At 43.5% G+C, this 22,525-nt stretch overlaps 1 protein-coding gene across 1 annotated transcript; it reads left to right on the forward strand.

Moving 5' to 3' along the window:
- The first annotated feature begins 684 nt into the window (after nt 1-684).
- Nucleotides 685-14,466, forward strand: LOC124716950 (cuticle protein 6.4-like). The gene is made up of 2 exons (XM_047243540.1): nt 685-837; nt 14,071-14,466. Exons 1-2 carry the CDS (start codon nt 823-825, stop codon nt 14,302-14,304), a joined length of 249 nt encoding a protein of 82 aa, XP_047099496.1. The 5' UTR covers nt 685-822; the 3' UTR covers nt 14,305-14,466.
- Nucleotides 14,467-22,525: the final 8,059 nt, after the last annotated feature.

A 22,525-nucleotide genomic window follows, 5' to 3' on the forward strand; every position in this document is an offset into this window, starting at 1 on the left:
CGTGGTAATAAAGACATAGGGATAAAACGTGAGGTGTTCAACGGGCTAAAATCACCTTCATCGTAAAATTAGGATAAGAAGAAAGAAGTGAACAGCTTGACCAACCGCGCTCGCCAATCAGCGCACGCATGTGAAAATCCACAGATCATCAGATTTACAAGTATGAAGAACAAATTAAAGGTGCGAAACCTTCAAAAAATTTTATGTTTCTTAGTAGGAGTTGGTCGTTAAGGATATGGTGTTCTTTTAATCATTGACAAAGGTCTTCTTAGGCACTTGTGGGCTTTATTGTTGTTCTGGAGAAGGTGTAGTTATCTACGCCGAAACCTGGGTTAACACTAGGTGCTTTTTTCGCAATCGATGCGGGTTTTTAGTTTTTTAATATATTAACCAACGATTGCTGACGCGCTGCGTTGTTGAAGGTTCTTATATTTTACTAATTGTTTGACTGCTCACTGGTGCCTTAATAAGCAGTGCAGTGTGAAGTACCCCCTACCGTGCACTTCTCAGTGGTTTGCAGCGCAGATGCAGATGCAGAAGCGGGCCTAGCTGGCCCGCTAGGTGTGGTGGTGTTCTGGAGACCTTTCACGCGCTGGGTCTGCGCGACAGGTGGTCAACATACGTCTTGCGACTTCCCGCCGTCCGGCCTGCGCGCACACACACACACGACCCAACTGGCGCTCCTGCCTACGACCTTCACCTATACCCGCCAACAACGTCTTACGGGAGGGCCTGTGTATAAAAGTGCGCCGATTCCGCCGAACAGCAGTATTCCACTGCAGACCTCAGCGAACGCAGCCGCCACCACCACCAACGTCAGCCATGATGAAGTACCTGGTAAGTCGCTACGGTGCAGCTTTTAACGGTGATTGTGGTCGGAGAGGTTCCATAGCGCATACCGGTTCATAGATGTAGACTACAGCGAAATGCACGAGGATACGCAGAGAGCCGGCCGCTGGTGGCCGAGCGGTTATAGGCGCTTCAGTCTGGAACCGCGCGACCGCCACGGTCGCAGGTTCGAATCCTGCCTCGGGCATGGATGTGTGTGATGTCCTTAGGTTAGTTAGGTTTAAGTAGTTCTACGTTCTATGGGACTGATGACCTGAGATGTTAAGTCCCATAGTGCTCAGAGCCATTTGAACCATTTGATACGCAGAGAGCCAAAGATTGGTGAATGTGCCGGCAGTTGACCCTGAACTGCGGATACATACGCGAAGAAATCCCTTACTGTTCGATTGCACTTTCGGCCACAAATATCTAGAAACTCTAATGATCGTAAAATGCCTAGGAATAACTTTCCACAGCGACTTAAACTGAAATGACGACATCAGACCAGTTGTAGGAAAAGAAAATCCCAGGCTGAGGTTCGTTTGGACAATACTGTTGATATTGTTTTCAGTTCGAAAATTACAGAGAGAGGTACGCACACTGGACTCACATTCGGGAAGACGACGGTTCAAACCCATGTCCGGCCATGCTCATTTAGGTTTTCGACGATTTCCCTAAATCGCTTCAGGCAAATACCAGGATGGTTCCTTTGAAAGGGCACGGCCGATCTCCTTCCCCGTCCTTCCCTAGTCCGATGGATCAGATGACCTCGCTCTTTCATTCCCTCCCCCAAACCAATCAACTAACCAACCAGTGCGAAGATTTTGATGTAGCTGTTCACACAAGTGTATCCCGTGCCAGCCTCTATCCCTGCATAAATACTGCAGCCTGCACCCAACTTCTATGTGCTTACTGTAGTGAAGCTTTGTAGTTCCTTTACAATTTTTAACCCCCCCCCCCCCAAATAACTTCCCACCATTATCAAATCGACGACATGATGTGTCCCATATTCCGATTCCTGCTTTTATTTGAGCTATGCCATAAATTGTTGTACTCCACAACTGGATTCAGTATGCCGGCCGGAGTGGCCGTGCGGTTCTAGGCGCTCCAGTCTGGAGCCGAGCGACCGCTACGGTCGCAGGTTCGAATCCTGCCTCGGGCTTGGATATGTGTGATGTCCTTAGGTTAGTTAGGTATAATTAGTTCTAAGTTCTAGGCGACCGATGACCTCAGAAGTTAAATCACATAGTGCTCAGAGCCATTTGAACCATTTTTTGGATTCAGTTTCTCCTCATTAGTAATACATTCTACCCACCTAATTTTCAGCATTTGCCTTTAACAGTACATTTCCGAAGCTTTTATTCTCTTGCTAATTGAACTGGTTATCGTCTGCGATTTACTTCTGTATAAGGCACGCTGCAAACCACGGGTTGTCCAACTGGCGGACCGCATGCGGCACAAGAAAAGTATCACTGTGGCCTAAGAAGTGAGCATCTATCACTCGGTCGGTAAAAAAATTCAATAAAAAACCTATAATGTAAAGCTATCTTAATTGAATAATTTCAATCTGAAGCTCCTGTCACACAAGGCTATTCTCTCATTTTTTTCTCAGCAGTTATTGTTTTGAAACTTCCTGGCAGATTAAAACTGTGTGCCCGACCGAGACTCGAACTCTGGACCTTTGCCTTTCGCGGGCAAGTGCTCTACCAACTGAGCTACCGAAGCACGACTCACGACCGGTACCCACAGCTTTACTTCTGCCAGTACCTCATTCTGGAGTTATTGTTTTACTGTATTAACTGTATATATTCTCTATTACATTTCGGTCATCGTCAGTTATTTTGCTGTCCAGATACTAAAAATCGTCCCCTGTGCTACCTTTAGTCTCTCGTTTCCTAATATAATTATCTACAAACCATTACCAGCAATCTGCTTACAATCTCTTTTCAAGACACTATCCATTCCGTGATAGTCTGCGCTGTGTGACTGTCCATTCCGTTCAAGAGATCTACCAACTCATTTGCCGTCTCCGGAAGAATTACGTCATCGGCTTGCTCAGTGTTCAGACTGAATGACATCGGTAATTCGCTACAACCATGTCTCACTTCCTTCCCAGGTACTACTTCTATCTCAACTCCTTCGACCCTAATTATTTCAGTAGTACGATTTCTATACGCATTACGGATAACTTTCCGTTCCTCATACTTCTCCATGCTACTTTCAGAATTTCAAAGAGCATATTCCAGAAGTTTCCTCTAGATCTACGCAAGTTTGTCATTCTTCAGTCTACCTTCTAAGATAGTAAAGGGCAGTATTGCCTTTCGTGTTCCTACATTTGTTCCGAACCGAAACTAATCTTCCCTTGCTGAGGGAAGATTAGCAGAAGTCTTCTAATAGTCCGTCCATTCTTCTATAAATAATTCGCCTCAATACCTTCAACCATCATTTATTAAACTAATGGTTCGATAACACGAGAGCGTGCTGAAAAGTATTGCCTCCCATTTTTTTCTGAAAATTCTAAAACCTCTTTGAATGAAATCAACGTTATGAAGATTCTACATCCTTTCTTCACGTTTACATACTTATTTCTCAACAGTCACCCTGGAGAAGAACACATTTCTCCCAATGACAACTAAATTTGTTGATACCATTACTGCAGAATGTTTGACTTTGTTAACGGAAATTTTTGTTAACATGTTTGGGGAACAGCGATTTTGTAAGCTATATAAAATCAGTGAAAAAGTAGTCTAGATCGCAACGGTTATTTTACTAAAAGCCGGCCGCGGTGGTCTAGCGGTTCTAGGCGCTCAGTCCGGAACCGAGCGACTACTACGGTCGCAGGTTCGAATCCTGCCTCGGGCATGGATGTTTGTGATGTCCTTAGGTTAGTTAGGTTTAAGTAGTTCTAAGTTCTAGGGGACTGATGACCACAGATGTTAAGTCCCATAGTGCTCAGAGCCATTTGAACCATTCATTTTATTAAAATGGCCGGTTTCGCGCTAGTAGGCCGTCTTCAGACAGCACCATTAACTGTAGTTGACAATGCGTAGAACAGTCAATTGACCACAGTTGCCGAAACTGCAGTCGCAATCTAGACTGTTTTTTATTTATTTATTTATTTATTTATTTATTTATTTTTGTTGATGGAGTCACAGCGTCACCTCTGCTTCGCCGCTTTGTCACTATTAAGGTGGTAATCTAATGTGTTCTTTAAGTTCGGGAACGTGGAATTCAACGCTGTGACGTCACTAGTTCCTGATCATTCTGACTTGTTTGGCCACATGCGAGGCGGCTGTACCGCCTACCACTGCATGATATGACGGCGCATCACTGCTATGCACTTCCACAGACTCGGCATGTGCTGCTGATGCTTTGTTCCCCCATACTACTCAAGAGTACCAGTTACCACACGATGCTACAAGTAATCAATGGACTGACACATCTGGTTTCGCTCCTCCAATTGCGTTCTACGGTACTATGGCCCGACGATGTTAATGTGTACCGTCACAGTCACACTAGAAACACACATCCACATTCCATCTACATCTACATGACTAGTCTGGAATTCAGAATTTAGTGCCTGGCAGAGGATTCATAGAACCACCTTGCGACTATTTCTCTATCGTTTCATTCTCGAAATGCGCGCGCGAAAAACGAACACGTAAATCTTTCCGGCGAGCTCTGATTTCTCTTTTTTTATTACAATGATCATTTCGCCGTATGTACGAAGGTCATTCCGAAAGTAATGCCTCCTATTTCACATTCATAGAAACTACAGGTGATACATAGATTACAACAGCACAGCTAAATAGAGCGATATTTCAGCTACAGACAGTCATTTTTCCCCATAGTCACCACCATTCGTTATGCACTTTTGCCAACGATGAACCAGACCTGCGCCTGCCCGAGTGGCCGTGCGGTTCTAGGCGCTCCAGTCTGGAGCCGAGCGACCGCTACGGTCGCAGGTTCGAATCCTGCCTCGGGCATGGATTGATGTCCTTAGGTTAGTTAGGTTTAATTAGTTCTAAGTTCTAGGCGACTTATGACCACAGAAGTTAAGTCGCATAGTGCTCAGAGCCATTTGAACCATTTTTGAACCAGACCTGCATGCCGCGCTTGAAAAAATCGGAACCAGCTGAGCCTAACCACTTCCTTATAGCTTTGACAACAGCATCCTAGTCCTGAAAATGTTGGCCACGTAGCCCGTCTCTCAGAGGCTCAAAGAGATGGAAGTCTGAAGGCGCTAAATCGGGACTGTCGGTGGCAAGACAGTCTAGCCCAGGGATTCCCAAAGTGGTCGATATCGACCCCTTGGGGTCGATATCGGTTTCCTAGGGGTCCACATAAACGAAAACTGATTTTGGGGGTCGACGAGGTCTAAAAATTGACCGCTATTAGATTAACACAAATTCTTATTTAAAACTTTCAAGATAGGTATTGTTTATGTTGTGTTACGTGTACTAAGAATAACTAATATTTTTGTAGGAAATAGCATTGTTGTAGTAATGTAAAGTCTCAAGTTCGTACAAGATGAAAAACTCGGCCAGTCCGTGTAGACAAGTTCGTGCAAGATAATGAGTTCGAGCGTACGTCTTTCAGGCGCGTTTTGACTTGCTCTCTATTTTACGCTTACGCGATTTAACACGAACGAATTCATCATCAAGTCCAATTGTGTTCCTGATATTTTACTATTTAACGAGCTTGCACTTAGGTTGAAATTCGTTGGAGCTTGAACGATAATAACTCATATAAGTACTCATTTATTACCTTAGTACCTAGGTTTTTTGTATCAGTAGGAAAAAACTAAAGATAGGCCCCCTTATTCGTAATAGTCTGTTAACTTAAAGCATTGCTAATTCTCACTCTGTCTTCTTCTATTGACCTAAGTCAGAATGACAAATAACACTTTTTAGCAGCTGTTTTAAGTTAGCGGACCATTATGAATAAGTGGGTTGCTCTTATAAGTAGGTAATTTGGCCATGGGGGTCTGAGGTAAGAGTTCATTTTGGAAAAGGGGTCACTTGTCCAAAATAGTTTGGGGATCCCTGGTCTAGCCGAATCTTGCAATGAATTACGCGGTCGCAAAACTGGTGTGGGGCCTGGCGTTGTCATGTTCAGGTGAAAGTTTGTCTTCCTCTCTGGCCTTACCATGGAAATTCGGGCTTTCGACTTAGTGTCGTCTTGTAGCGTGCTGAACTGACAGTTTCACCAGGCTCCAGGACATCCAAAGAAAACACGCCCTGGCTGTCCCGGAAGACTGTGCACATCACTTTGCCTGCAGGCAGCTGTGTCTTGAAGTTCTTCTGTCTTGAAGTTCTTCTTTGAAGGAGAATTCGCATGTCGCCATTCCATGAACTGTCTTTTGGAGTACAGCTCGTAGTGGTCACACCGCGTCTAATCTCCGTGGACGATGGTATTCAGAAAATTGTCCTTCAGCTTCATATCTGTCCAACAGGTCCCGACAGATTTCCATTCGAGGGTTTTTTTTTGTTGTGTAACCATTCGCGGGACCCATCTCGCACAGACTTTGCGATGATCGTTATAACAATATAGCCAAGGGATTACAGTACACATTCAGCTTTGCACACAATTCTCTGGTCGTTATCCGTCGATCAGCGCGGATGAGTTGATCAAGGCACTCTTCGTTGAGAGGGATGACAGCTGTGCAGGGCCGACCAGGCGGTGGCTTGTAATGCACACCCTTTCCACGACCTTGAAAATGCCGTACCCATCGCCTCCCATTGGCCACGTCTATTGTATCGTCTCCATACACCTTTAGCAAGAGTTGATGGATTTCAATCGGCGCAATTCCTTCAGCAGTGAGGAATTCAAGCCGGCGGAGTGGCCGAGTGGTTGTAGGCGCTTCAGTCTGGAACCGCGTGACCGCCACGGTCGCAGGTTCGAATCCTGCCTCGGGCATGGATGTGTGTGATGTCCTTAGGTTAGTTAGGTTTCAGTTGTTCTACGTTCTAGGCGACTGATGAGCTCCGCAGTTAAGTCCCAAAGTGCTCAGAGCCATTTGAACCGTTTTGAGGAATTCAGTCACACATTACTGTTTTATACGCACGTTCACATCAGTCTCCAGTTTGGAACACTCCTACGCTGGCGCCAATTACCGCAGAATAAATTAACCACCTGCAAATGAAAGAGGAGTGTTCAAGCATTATCACTACACCAATGACATCTGGCGCGGAGATCCAAAGTCACCACAAAAAAGTAGGAGGAATTACATTCGGAACGACCCTCGGAAGTGGGCGTCAACAAAATATTTCAGCATCAGTAGGAGAAAGGTAGTGACTAAACTACCTTCAAAAGAACTCACCGCAACCGAAAACGCTTTTATTGCCCCTCCATCCCAACATACCCGTGGCACTGTCTTACCTATTTCGCGATAGCACAATACGAGCCTGCCCGTCTTTGAACTTTTTCGACGTCCTCCGCCAATCCCATCTCATACAGATTCCATACCGCACACCATTACTCCAGAAGAGGTGGGACAAACGTGGTGCAAGAAGTCTGCTGCATTCTCTATGCGCTCCGCCAGTAAAATTCAGTCTTTGCTGCCTTCTCAACGTTATCTATGTGATCTTTCCGGTTTAAGTTGTTCGTAATGTAATCCCTAAATATTTGTTTAAATTGACAGCCTTTAGATTAGTGTTATTTATCGTGTAGCCCAAGATTAACGGGTTCCTTTTACTATTCATGTGGATGACATCTCTCTTCTCAATATTTAGATTCAATTTTCAGTTTTTGCACCATATAGATGTCTTGTCTAAATAATTTTGCAATTCGTTTTGATCACCTGATTATTTATAAGACAGCAAACGACAGCGCCCTCTACAAACAGTCTAATAGGGCTGCTCATATTCTCTCCTAAATCGTTTATATACCGTAGGAACAGCAGAAGGCCTCTAACACTTAGAAAACGATAGATACCACTTCCATTTTACTCCATGACTTTCCGACTACGTCTACATCGATAAATCACAAGCCACTGTACTTTGCGTGACGGAGTATACTAAGTACCTCCCCTCTTCCACTCGCAAATACAGCGAGGGGAAAACGACTCTCTATATTCCCTTCGTATGAGCCCTAATTTCACGCATCTTATCTTCGTGGTCTTGGCGCACGATGCATGTTGGCGGCAGCAGAATCGTTCTACGGTGAGCTTCAAATGCCGGTTCTCTAAATTTTCTCAGCAGCGTTTCTCGAAAAGAACGTCAGCTTCCTTCCAGGAATTATCTGAGTTCCCGAAGCATCTCCGTAACACTTACGTGTTGATCGTACCTACCGGTAACAAACCTAGCAGCCCGCCTGTGAATTGCTTCCATGTCTTCCTTCAATCCGATCTGGTACGAATTCAAGAATAGTTTGTACCGGCATCCTATGTGCGGTCTCCTTTACATGTGAACCGCTCTTTCCAAAAATTCTCCCAATAAGCCGAAGTCGACCACTCACCTTCCCTACCACAGTTCTCACACGTTCATTCTACTTCACATCGCTTTGTAGCGTTACGCCCAGGTATTTAAATGACTTCACTGTGTCAAACAGGACACTAGTAATACTGTAACCGAACATTACAGGTTTGTCCTTCATCACACCAACTGGAAATTCTAAGTCGTATCTTCCTACAGTAACTCAACTTCGACACCTTACCGTACACCGCAGGTTGTTGCCCAACCTGTCCAAATCATTTATGTATATGGAGAAAAACAGTGGCTCCACCACATTTCTCCGGAGCACTCCTTCCCTTTGATGAACACTCGCTGTCGAGAACAACATACTGGCTTCTATTACTTATGAAGCCTTCCAGCCACTTACATGTCTGGGGAACCTATTCCATATGCTCGCACCTTCGTTGACAGTCTGCAATGGGGCACCGTGTCAAATGCTTTCCATCAAGTACCGGGAAATGCAAACTTGCTGAAGGAAACACAAATCCAGTCACATAACCGAGACGAGACTCCATCGGCACTTAATGTAGTTAGAATATTAATTAGTAACTCCTTTCTCTTGTTCAAGAGCAAGCAGTGAAGGAAACAAAAGAAAAACTCGTAGCAGGTATTAAAGTCCATGGAGAAGAAATAAAAACGTTGAGGTTAAAAAAAATGGTTCAAATGGCTCTGAGCACTATGGGACTTAAATTCTGAGATCATCAGTCCCCTAGAACTTAGAACTACTTAAACCTAACTAACCTAAGGACATCACACACACATCCATGCCCGAAGCAGGATTCGAACCTGCGACCGTAGCGGTCGCGCGGTTCCAGACTGTAGCGCCTAAAACCACTCGGCCACTCCGGCCGGCCGTTGAGGTTCGCCGATGACATTGTAATTCTGTCAGAGACAGCAAAGGACTTGGAAGAGCAGCTGAACGAAATGGACAGTGTCTTGAAAGGAGGATATAAGATGAACATCAACAAAAGCCAAACGGGGATAATGGAATGTAGTCGAATTAAGTCGGGTGATGCTGAGGGAATTAGATTAGGAAATGAGACACTTACAGTAGTAAAGGAGTTTTGCTATTTGGGGAGCAAAATAACTGTTGATGGTCGAACTAGAGAGGATATAAAATGTAGACTGGCAATGTCAAGGAAAGCGTTTCTGAAGAAGAAAAATTTGTTAGCATCGAGTATTGATTTAAGTGTCAGGAAGTCGTTTCTGAAAATATTTGTATGGAGTGTAGCCATGTATGGAAGTGAAACATGGACGATAAATAGTTTGGACAAAAAGAGAATAGAAGCTTTCGAAATGTGGTGCTACAGATGAATGCTGAAGATTAGATGGGTAGATCACATAACTAATGAGGAGGTACTGAATAGAATTGGGGAGGAGAGGAGTTTGTGGCACAACTTGACAAGAAGAAGGGACCGGTTGGTAGGACATGTTCTGAGGCATCAAGGGATCACAAATTTAGCATTGGAGGGCAGTGTGGAGGGTAAAAATCGTAGAGGGAGACCAAGAGATGAACACACTAAGCAGAATCAGAAGGATGTAGGTTGCAGTAAGTACTGAGAGATGAAGAACCTTCCACAGGATAGAGTAGCATGGAGAGCTGCATCAAACCAGTCTCAGGACTGAAGACATCAACAACAACAGCCTTTTTCAAGACATCTCAAGGCGCCTGGAACTAATGCGAATGGCTGTGTTCGTTATATCTGTGATGTTAGACTCTTTGATATATTTCACCGCCATATGCACAGCTATCCCTGTTGCCTGCAGACAGGAGCGGAGATATTCACACCCTCTGTCTTCTTTACTATCTTACCAACGTGCACTGCCCCCCATATCTCTCTTCGACTTTAATGCTCCTGTCTGAACAACGTGGCAGAAAATCTAGTTCCTGACAGAGCAAAACCCTTACAGGCCCAATGCATCGTTCGGCCACATTCCCAAAGTCTGTATCAGTAACAGGAACCCGACTCTGGAATAATTCACACATTATATTAGAGAACACGGTAACATCTCCAGATTCAGAAGACAGTCAATGAAGTATCTACTAAGGCAACAATAATGATTATCATTGTCCCTGTACGGCCGGCCGCGGTGGCTGAGCGGTTTTAGGCCCTTCAGGTCGGAACCGCGCTGCTGCTACGGTCGCAGGTTCGAATCCTGCCTCAGGCATGAATGTGTGTGATGTCTTTAGGTTAGTTAACTTTATGTAGTTGTAAGTCTAGGGGACTGATGACCTCAGATGTTAAGTCCCATAGTGCTTCGTTCTTTCCAGCAAGATCTTCCTCATTTTCCAGTATGCCCCATTGGTGCTGTCTCCTTAAATTTCCTTTCCGCAGAACTATATCAATAAATATGTATTATATATAACTATAAATACTTTTTATATCTGCCACTATAATTGTCTTTTATTGTCATTATTATTATTAATAATATTACCAATATCTCCATTAGTGGCAGCATCAGCTGCTGCTGCAGTAGTAGAAGTACTGCCAGTACTAACTTCCTTAGTTCATAGTATTATTCACTCACATTGTCTCTACAGACACTCAAATCATTTTAATATCACTTGTCATATTAAAACCGTAATTTCTAAGATAACTGTTGCTGCTGTGGTCTTCAGTTCGAAGACTGGTTTTTCGTAGCTCTCCATGCTACTCTATCCTGTGCAGACCTCTTCATCTCTGAGTAACTACTGCAACCCATATTCTCCTGAATCTGCATACTGTATTGTTCTCTTGGTCTCCCTGTACGATTTTTACCTCCCAAACTTCCCTTAATACTAAATTGCTGACCACGTGACGTGTTCGAATGTGTCCTATCAATTGATTCCTTCATTTGGCCAAGTTGTGCCAAAGTTTTCTTCTCTCCCCATGTCTGTTCAGTACATCTTCTACCCATCTAATCTCAGGATTCTTATGTAGCATAATTTTTCAAAAGCCTCTATTCCCTTCTTGTCTAAACTGTTTATCGTCCATGTTTCAGCTTCGTACGGCCAGAAAAACACCTTCAGAAAGAACTTCCTAACACTTAAATCTACATTAGATGTTAACAAATATCTCTTTTTGAACAACGATTTTCTTACCTTTCCCAGTCTACACTATATAATTATTCTCTCTACTTCAACCATCATCAGTTATTTTGCCGCCCAAATAGCAAAACTCATCTGCTTTTCTAGGTGTCTCATTTCCTAATTTAATTCCCTCAGCATCACCTGACTTAGAGTACATTCCATTATCCTTGTTTAGCTTTTGTTGATTTTCATCTTATATCGTTATTTCAAGACGCTGTCCATTTCGTCCAACTGCTCTTCCATTTCCTTTTTCTTTGCTGTTTGTGACAGAATTACAATGTCATCCTTAAACCTCGAAGTTTTTATTTCTTCTCCCAGAACTATAACTCCTACTCCAAATTTTCTATGGTTTTCTTTACCCCTTGCCTGATGTACAGATTGAATAACATAGGGGATAGACCACAACCCTGTGTCATTCCCTCCCATGCCTCTCTGCTCTTACAACTGCCGTCTGGTTTCTGTAAAAACTGTAAACAGCCTCCGTGTATTTTATCCCTGCAACCTTCAGAACCCCCCCCCCCCCCCCCCCATGAACCATGGACCTTGCCGTTGGTGGGGAGGCTTGCGTGCCTCAGCGATACAGATAGCCGTACCGTAGGTGCAACCACAACGGAGGGGTATCTGTTGAGAGGCCAGACAAACGTGTGGTTCCTGAAGAGGGGCAGCAGCCTTTTCAGTAGTTGCAAGGGCAACAGTCTGGATGATTGACTGATCTGGCCTTGTAACAATAACCAAAACGGCCTTGCTGTGCTGGTACTGCGAACGGCTGAAAGCAAGGGGAAACTACAGCCGTAATTCTTCCCGAGGGCATGCAGCTTTACTGTATGAGAGCTGCATCAAACCAGTCTCAGGACTGAAGACCACAACAACAACAACCTTCAGAATCTTGGTCAGCATTGTTTACAGCTTTCTCTAAGTCTACAAATCCTGTAAACGTAGTAACTATGATGTATATGTGAACACTGATCCAATATCTCGACCAGATGAGGTTACGCAAATGAATAAAATAAAATTATAGGAATTAACGTTTCCGAGCTGGTAGTTAAGACGTTGACTACCCCTCGTATTCCTCAATGTCTTAACCCATGCCAAGGCGTTCTATCCCACCTGCTAATCAATGATTCCTATCGTCAGCTATTCTGCGGAGTTCTTCCTCACTTCTCATCACTGGACTGATGTGATTAGATTAGATTAGATTAGTTTTTCGTTCCATAGATCCGTACTGAGGAAGATCCTAGTGGATGTGGAACATGTCACTTTTTTTTTAAGCTGAAACAACAATACCAATAGCATGAGTATATACAATACATCATTTTTTAAAGCTGAAATAACAATACTAGTAGCATGAGTATATACAATACATCATTTGTTTCTATTAAAAAATTCGTCAATGGAGTAGAAGGAGTTGGCACTAGTAAGTCTTTCAGGCTTCTTTTAAACTGATCTTTATTTACACCTAAATTTTTTATGTTTGCTGGCAAATTATTGAAGATGAGTGTTCCTGATTAGTGGACCCCTTCTTGAACTAAAGTAAGTGCTTTTAAGTCATTGTGCAGATCATTTTTGTTCCTGGTATTGTATGTATAAACTGAGCTGTTTGTTGGAAAAATAGATATATTATTTAGAACAAATTTCATTAAGGAGTAAATATACTGAGAGGCAGTTGTTAGTATATCCAGTTCTTTGAAGAGGTTTCTACAGGACGTTCGTGAATTTACTCCACAAATAATACGTATTACACGCTTTTGGACTCTGAAAACTTTTGTTTGACTTGAAGTGTTACCCCAAAATATTATACCATATGACATAATGGAATGAAAGTAGGCAAAGTATGCAAGCTTTTTCATTTTTATGTCGCCTATGTCTGCTAACACTCTAATTGCAAATACAGATTTGTTAAGGCGTTTGTGCAGTTCTGTGGTGCGCTCCTCCCAACTGAATTTATTATCAAGTTGTAATCCCAGGAATTTAAGACTGTCAACCTCTTCTATCTGCTCTTCTTCATACTTTATGCATATGCTGGGTGGAAACCTCTTACAGGTTCTGAATTGCATATAGTGAGTCTTTTCGAAGTTTAATCTCAGTGAGTTGGCTTTAAACCATTTATTAATATCCATTAAAATATCATTAGCAGTTCTTTCTAGAACTAAACTCGACATATTATTTATTGCAATACTTGTGTCATCTGCAAACAAAACGAACTCTGCTTCTGGCAGTGTAACTGATGAGAGATACACAAGAAAAAGCAATGGCCCTAAAATGGATTCTTGTGGGACACCACATGTAATTTCTTCCCATTCTGATGATGACTGATGACTTAATTCACTAGTCCCTTGCACTGACATCCTTTGTTTCCTGTTAGCAACTTGAACCATTCTGCAGCGCTGCCCATGACACCATAGAATTCTAATTTATTTAAAAGGATGTTGTGGTTCACACAATCAAATGCCTTTGACAAATCACAGAAAATACCTGCTGCTTGTAATTTGTTATTTAATGAATTAAGTACATTTTCACTGTAGGTGTAAGTAACCTTCTCGATATCAGAACCCTTCAGAAATCCAAACTGTGTTCTTGATAATATGTTATTTGTGGTCAGATGGTTGAGAAGCTGCCTGTGCATTACTTTTTCTAAAATTTTTGAGAAGCGCAGATGTACTGTAGACGCTGGTACAGATGTCCCTGACTCACCGCTGTGGTGTGTTCCTGCTTGCACAGGTCCTCGCCCTGTGCCTGATGGCCGTCGTCTTCGCCACTGAGGAGTCCTCCAGCAAGCAGAAGCGCGGACTGGCGTACGCGGCCGGCCTCGGCTACCCAGGAGTGTACGGAGGATACGGCTACCCCGGATACTACGGATACGGCGGTCTGGGCTACGGCCTGGGATACAACGCTCTGGGATACCACGGCCTGGGGTACCACGGTCTGGGATACGGACACCGTATCGTCTACTGAACACCCACTGGACGTCGAACTCCGAAAGGTCCTGACCTCTGACAGACTGGAAGAGGCCAACTACACCTGGCCTGCTCAATGCGGGTGCCTCTTAGAGACCCTGTGTCTGAGATCTGTAATCCTTGTACAACCACTGTCTAAATAAAACACATTTCACTCTTATTTCACTCAGTTTATTTCCATACACCCTGTTACACTATGTGCGATGTTTACCTCCAGCCTACTGTGTCCACCATTGAACCGTGATTTATTTTCAAAGAATATTCTTAAGAATTTATTTTATTTACTAGCGATTCATCAAGAACATTAACACATTTAATCACACTATGAAAGCATGGAAGTAGTTCGCCAGGGAGTAACTGATGAAATCATAACCAAATTCCTTTTAACAAATGGGAATTTCATTCACTTTAATAGTGCCTAAAAGCATTATTTTAGAAGAAACAGATTTAAAATTATAATCAGAAAGCACTCTCTAAATATCAAAGTTACAATTTATTCAGAGGCAGGAAGAAACAAGTTTTGACTGTATGAGCTTTCGGGCAGAGAACCTTGCCGCTCCCTTTTGACACGGCCGTAGTTACGACCGTTTACAACAGCCTCTCAAAGACTACACTGGTGCAAATCTGTAACACACCAGATAACTTTAAACTACGAGTTTTAACAATTTACACAAGCACACCAACTATGCATGGCCATAGTTACGACCGCTCACAAAAGCCTCTCAAAGACTACACTGGTTCAAATCTTCAACACACCAGATAACTTTAAACTACGAGTTTTAACAATTTACACAAGCACACCAACTGCACCCCCCGTAGGAGGGATGTAAATAGTACAAAACACTAACAGTTGTAGTATTAACCTTGCCACCGAAGGTGCAACTTGATTTTAACTTCTAGGAAAAGTCTTATGGTGAAAGGGTGGCAACTTTATATACTAAAATGATCATTTAAATAAAAGCCCATGAAATGCAATCTTATATAAAATTCTACAAGGTTGGCCAAACAATAGTTAAGGTTAAAAAAAATGGTTCAAATGGCTCTGAGCACTATGCGACTTAACTTCTGAGGTCATCAGTCGCCTAGAACTTTGAACTAATTAAACCTTACTAACCTAAGGACATCACACACATCCATACCCGAGGCGGGATACAAACCTGCGACCGTAACGGTAGCTCGGCTCCAGACTGCAGCGCCTAGAATCGCACGGCCACTCTGGCCGGCCAATAGTTAAGATGCTCCACAGTACACAGATACCGCCTCTCGAGATCATAAGCAATAATATCAAAGTTTCCAGAGATCAAAACATATTTCAGGTATTAGGCCGTTACACTCCAAGCAATAAATTCGTTAACGCACCAAATCCGACAAACATGACAGAGACAGCTACTACCGTACGGTAGATTGACAGGGACATTACCGAACAACCCGAACTACAGGTTGCTCTAACCCACCCCTTCTCCACAAGTGAAAAACGGACCACCCAATTTATAAACAACCACCTTCCCGCAGGTGGGCAAACGAAGAAGAATGGTGGGACGACCTCAAAGCAAAACGGGTGGTGACCTCACCAAGAAAACAAGTAGAATTTAATAAGAGTAAATCAAACAAAATATCACCAGTGGCCTAACTTCTAATAAACTGCTATTTCTCTAGAAGACCTGGCGCAGCACCCCCAAATCGCTCTCCCGAACCGTCCGCTGCCAGCCGTTTCAACGGACGCAGGAAGGCGCGCCGATCTCCCGTCTCACGGCGTCGCAGCTCGCACCGACCAGACGGATGTGGGTTGACTCCTGTTGCTCTCGTGTCGATCGCGAAGTACCCCTCGCTATTCGCCGCGGCCCACTGGACTCACGTGCGACCTCACATGCGCCGACGCTCAAGACGGACAAGTCATCATGTGTCTCAGTGCGCGACCGACCAATCGATCGATCCAACCGCCAATGACCATTGCCTGAGCAAACTCGAGCAGACTGGCGGCCTAACGCGCAGACTCTGATGCAGGAACTCAGCCCCGACCAGGCGACCACTCGCTGAGTTCTCTTACTGGCGGAGTGGAAAGACTCTCATTTTGCCGGATTGAAAGGTTAATCCGAACAATAGACATACTAGCACTCTAAACGACAGACAGACACTAACTGCCTAAGAAATGCGTACAAGAGACAGGCTAGCAAGCTGAGGACGAGAGACTGACCCATACTGACCGACTGACCCTTCCAACGAGCTCATAGCGCCTCTTAAATGCACGTGAACAGGCAACCTTTCCCCCTTTCCCACTAGAGGGAGACACCAAAGCTGCGATTGCAACAGCGGCGCCACTGCCAGAAACGGAGGACGACTGCTTCACAAAAAAAGGCTCTGAGCACTATGGGACTTAACTTCTGAGGTCATCAGTCCCCTAGAACTTAGAACTACTTAAACCGAACTAACCAAAGGACATCACACACATCCATGCCCGAGGCAGGATTCGAACCTGCGACCTAGAACGGCTCGGCCACTCCGGCCGGCCGAGTGCTTCACACTACGCGCTGCGGCGCGCTCTTCAAAACAGCAACTTTTACCACGGCTCAACCATTTATATTATTAAAAGGCTTGATGGTTGGAGGCTAGTCGATAGCCTAAGACAAGGTAAAAAGTATCTGGAGCTTCAGGGTTCAGGAATTTCACTGTCAGCCATCAAAGTCATGGAGTACAGAGTGAAATAGGACCTGAAATGCACAGATGCTATCTTGTACCATTCACAAGGGAATGGTCGATAGTGTCATGTCGAAACCCTCCCGGCCATCTTTTTTATTTTTCTCGCAGAAAAAATACACCTAATAAGTTGCTAAGACGAACTGCCAGTATTTTTAGTTTTAATGTAGAAAGTTACTGATGGTGTGTGGCTGAATGTGTTCGCCGCTACAGATGGTGCTGCAGAACCGGCTCGCGGCCTTGGATGGCTGCGCATGGCATAGACACATCGTACGTCACAACCCGATCTGGGCACAACTTTCCACGAGAACGACTCCCTTGCATTTTCTCGTTTTATGTCAAGATACAAGAAAAAAAGGTAAGAAGGAAGATTGCTGTTTTATGACCATTTCACTGTTGCGATAATTGGAGCTCTGCTCGGATTTCTTACTACTGGATGGGAAGGAAGAGGCTGTGGCCTTTTAACGAACCTTCCCGGCATATGCCACACAAATCTGCACCACACTTCTTTCAAAAGTCACAGAAATAGCTGTAACACAGATATCATGCACTTTACCCATGCAAGATTTCATCAAACTGGACCTTTCCTCTCCAGACAATGAACCAATAAGGAACTATCCACAAGAAGTTTCCTAGTTGTGCACATAATCACACAAGCCATTTTGGCACTTGTCGAGCACTGACTGACAATTTCTGTCCCAAGGTCAACTTAACCAGTAATTTTATTATTATCATACTCTGTATGTGCCTTTAAGCACATATCGCCTATGCTAAGAGTCCTATGCTAAGAGCTGCTATTGGTACTGTTCCCTTTCGTCTATAGTATTTTTATTTTTCCTTAATTATATTGAAGCATTCATGACCAAGCCCTGGTTCACAATTCAATACACCAAGATCTGATCTTTGTAAGACATAGTAAGGGATTACTAAAGTTCAGTCTAACCAACTGACATGGTCATTTTAATTGATACAACTGTAGGTTTTCGTGAAACATTGTAATTAACTAAACAAACACTGTTTTTAGCCTTGTTTTACAATTTATCATTAATTTATTGCACAACCTTCGTTATAAGCCCATTTTCAAGTACATTACTGATTCCCAAAGAAGATAATGCACAGATAAACATGATGACAAGGCAAAGATAATCATATCAACTTCTTAAGGTACCGATCCATAGCTTAATGCACAATTACGTCAATGACCATTTTAACAAATTACATTAATCATTACAAAAGAATAGTTCAAATGGCTCTGAGCACCATGGGACACAACATCTGAGGTCATCAGTCCCCTAGAACTTAGAACTACTTAAATCTAACAAACCTAAGGACATCGTACACATCCATGCCCGAGGCAGGATTCGAACCTGCGACCGTAGTGGTCGCGCGGTTCCAGACTGAAGCGCCTAGAACCGCTCGGCCACCCTGGCCATTATTACACATTCACTAATTATACTACAATGACTGGAGTGAAGTTATGCATCAGCAAAGATATTTTTAACTACAATGGACTGGGGTCCAAAGTTTTGCTTCTATCCTGGGGTTGTGATCTCACCTCAAAGAGGTGAATATTGAATAGGTTTGCTCGTTTAATAATAGGTGTGGGGAGATAAACATCTGTTTGTTAATTTCTAAAATTTCTAATTGGTTGAGCTTGGCCCCCTTTTCCTCTGTGTGTAGTACTTGTACATCTACTTTTTTTCCTTCGACTCTTCTCTCAGTTTTCTTTTGCGTGGTGACGGATCTGCTGTACCAGGCTGATCACAACTTGATGATGAACTGTAAGGTTTTATCACCAGCACGCTCAGCAGCATGTGGCTTCCTCGAAGTGAGTTTTTTCTGAGAATACAGTGAATACGGAAGCAATACAGAGGGAACAGCACCCTCTCCAAGTCTCCCCACCTTATCAGTTAGATACACGTCTTCTTCATGAAAATGCTGGGAACAAACACCTGAAGCACTTGTAGGTAACCAGTTCTCCCTGAAAACTGCTTTTACCCAAGCATCCATTAATTCTCTCCTTTCTGGAAATCTGAAATATGGTAATATTTACGAGATAAGAAGGAATAAAAACGTAACTATGACCAAGGTGACAGTGCCATTGGTTAAAAACACATTATTATGCTAGAGCTGTTGATACAGGATTTGTTAAAACCTGTAAGATATATGTAACATATTTAAGCACTGATAGTACTTCAGGTAACACAAACTGTAATTTAATTACGCTTACCTAGAGTATATAAGAAAACACACATAGTTCTTATATTTTCCAATGTCTGGAGAAACAAGCATTGATAACGATTTTTTTTAATGCATTATGGGAACAGCAGTGATCAATGTCTTATAAATAATTACTATTAAAAACAGTCTTGATCACAATTTATTTAACAAGGTGACCGGTTTCGACCACTACTGTGGTCATCTTCAGACCATTGAGTAGGAACCTCTTTCTGTTGGAGAATCAGTAGTGATTCTCCAACAGAAAGAGGTTCCTACTCAATGGTCTGAAGATGACCACAGTAGTGGTCGAAACCGGTCACCTTGTTAAATAAATTGTGATCAAGACTGTTTTTAATAGTAATTATTGATAACGATCTAGCAGCTGTGCTAAATTTTATGAAATTTATTTACAGGCGTAAAATCTTTCTGACATTAGGAGCATCAGCATGAAGACATCGCCTACTGGTGACACATGAAAATTTGTGCCGGACCAAGATTCGAAACCGGATTTCCCGCTTGTTGTCAGCAGTCGACTTAACCACTTTACCTACCAGAGCAGACTTCCGAGGCCGACCCAACTGTCTAACATTCCACACGTTTGTCTCCTTGAAACCCTGTGGCGGGAATCCAACTTAAGTCATAGTCAGGATGTCATGCGAAAGTTTGGGTAGACCCTGGAATGTGCTCGGATAGCTGAAGTGGTTAAAGCTACCGCTTGTGACAAGGGGAAAATCGGGGTTCCAGCCCTGGTACTGCGCATGCTTTCATGTGGCAGCAGTACGCAATATCTTCAGACCCGATACAGCTAATCTCAGGAATATTTACATCTACATACAGGGTGACAATTATTGAACTATTTGATATAAAATGGTGATAACTTCTGAACTGTTTGCATCACAACGTTCAAACTGCACGGTTGGCTGCGGGGCACGATGGGAATTAATATGTTCCTTGTTGTTGTTGGGCATTTCATTCGGATGACTTCGTCAATAAGCAAAACAATGCATTTGGGGCACTGAGAATCCGAATTTTGCGATAGAGAAGTCTCTTCACCCTCAATGGGTGACTGTGTGGTGTAAAACCTCCAGTCACGGAATAATCGGTCCGATATTCCTTGGTGACACGGTGACTACCGAACGGTATGTGAAAGTTCTGGAACATGATTTCATCCACATTATCCAAAGAGACCCTGATTTCGACAAGTTGCGGTTCACGCAAGACGCCGCTCGACGGCATCGAAGCAAGAGAGTGTTTGATGTCCTGAAGGAGCACTTTTGGGGCAGCATTCCGGCTCTGCGGTGCCCAGAGGCCCCTGGCGTGGACTAGTTTGGCCGCCATATTCTTCGGATCAAAACACATGCAATTCCTTTTGTGGGGCTATATTAAACACAAGGTGTACAGCAGTAACCCCAAAACAATAGCTGAGCTGAAAACAGCCATTCAGGAGGTCATCGACACCATCGATGATGCACTTCAGCGCGTCATGCAGAATTTCGCTATTTGTCTGCGCCACACCATCGCCAATGATGGCAGGCACATCGAACATAACCTAAATCCGAATATCTGTAGTGACGTTTGTACATTGAATAAAGTGTGTGCAGGCCGTAGTTTGTAACTAATTTACATTTTTTCATATGGTTCAATAATTGTCACCGTGTACACAGGGTGCTCCATTGATACTGACCGGGTCAAAAATGGTTCAAATGGCTCTGAGCGCTATGGGACTTAACATCTGTGGTCATCAGTCCCCTAGAACTTAGAACTACTTAAACCTAACTAACCTAAGGACATCACACACATCCATGCCCGAGGCAGGATTCGAACCTGCGACCGTAGCGGTTGCGCGGTTCCAGACTGTAGCGCCTAGAACCGCTACACCACCGCGGCCGGCCCCTGACCGGGTCAAGTATCTCACGAAACAAGCATCAAACGAAAAAACTACAAAGAACGAAACTTGTCTAACTTGAAGGGGGGAAACCAGATGGCGCTATGGTCGGCCCGATAGATGGCGTTGCCATAAGTCAAACGGATATCAATTGCGTTTTTTTTTAATAGGAACACTCATTTTTATTACATATTCGTGTAGTATGTAAAGAAATATGACTGTTTTAGTTGGACCACTTTTTTCGCTTTGTGATAGATGGCGCTGTAATAGCCACAATTTTAGACGAACAGTTGGTAACAGGTAGGTTTTTTAAATTAAAATACAGAACGTAGGTACGTTTGAACATTTTATTCCGGTTGTTCCAATATGGTACATGTACCTTTGTGAACTTACCATTTCTGAGAACGCATGCTGTTACAGCGTGATTACCTGTAAATACCACATTAATGCAATAAATGCTCAAAACAAATTGTTCAAAGGGCTCTGAGCACTATGGCACTTAACATCTGTGGTCATCAGTCCCCTAGAACTTAGAACTACTTAAACCTAACTAACCTAAGGACATCACACACATCCATGCCCGAGGCAGGATTCGAACCTGCGACCGTAGCAGTCGCGCGGTTCCGGACTGAGCGCCTAGAACCGCTAGAAAATGCTCAAAGTTATGTCCGTCAACCTCAATGCATTTGGCAATACATGTAACGACATTCCTCTCAACAGCGCGTAGTTCGCCTTCCGTAATGTTCGCACATGCATTGACAATGCGCTGACGCATGTTGTCAGGCTTTGTCGGTGGATCACAATATCATGTATCCTTCAACTTTCCCAACAGAAAGAAATCCGGGGACGTCAGATTCGGTGAACGTGTGAGCCATGGTATGGTGCTTCGACGACCAATCCACGTGTCATGAAAAATGCTATTCAATACCACTTCGATCAGACGCGAGCTATGTGCCGGACATCCATCATGATGGAAGTTCATCGCCATTCTGTCATGCGGTGAAACATCTTGCAGTAACGTCGGTAGAACATTAAGTAGGAAATCATCATACATTGCACCATTTAGATTGCCATCGATAAAATGGGGGCCAATTATCCATCTTCCCATAATGCCGCACCATACATTAACCCGCCAAGGTCGCTGATGTTCCACTTGTCGCAGCCATTGTGGATTTTCCGTTGCCCAATAGTGCATGTTATGCCAGTTTACATTACCGCTGTTGGTGAATGACGCTTCGTCGCTAAATAGAACGCATGCAAAAAAACTGTCATCGACCCGTAATTTCTCTTGTGCAGAAACGTACACGACGTTCAATGTCGGCGCCATGCAATTCCTGGTGCATAGTGATATGGTACGGTTGCAATCGATGTTGATGTAGCATTCTCAACACCGACGTTTTTGAGATTTCCAATTCTCGCG

This window comes from Schistocerca piceifrons, chromosome 9 (assembly GCF_021461385.2).
Source record: "Schistocerca piceifrons isolate TAMUIC-IGC-003096 chromosome 9, iqSchPice1.1, whole genome shotgun sequence".
Lineage (NCBI taxonomy): Eukaryota > Metazoa > Arthropoda > Insecta > Orthoptera > Acrididae > Schistocerca > Schistocerca piceifrons.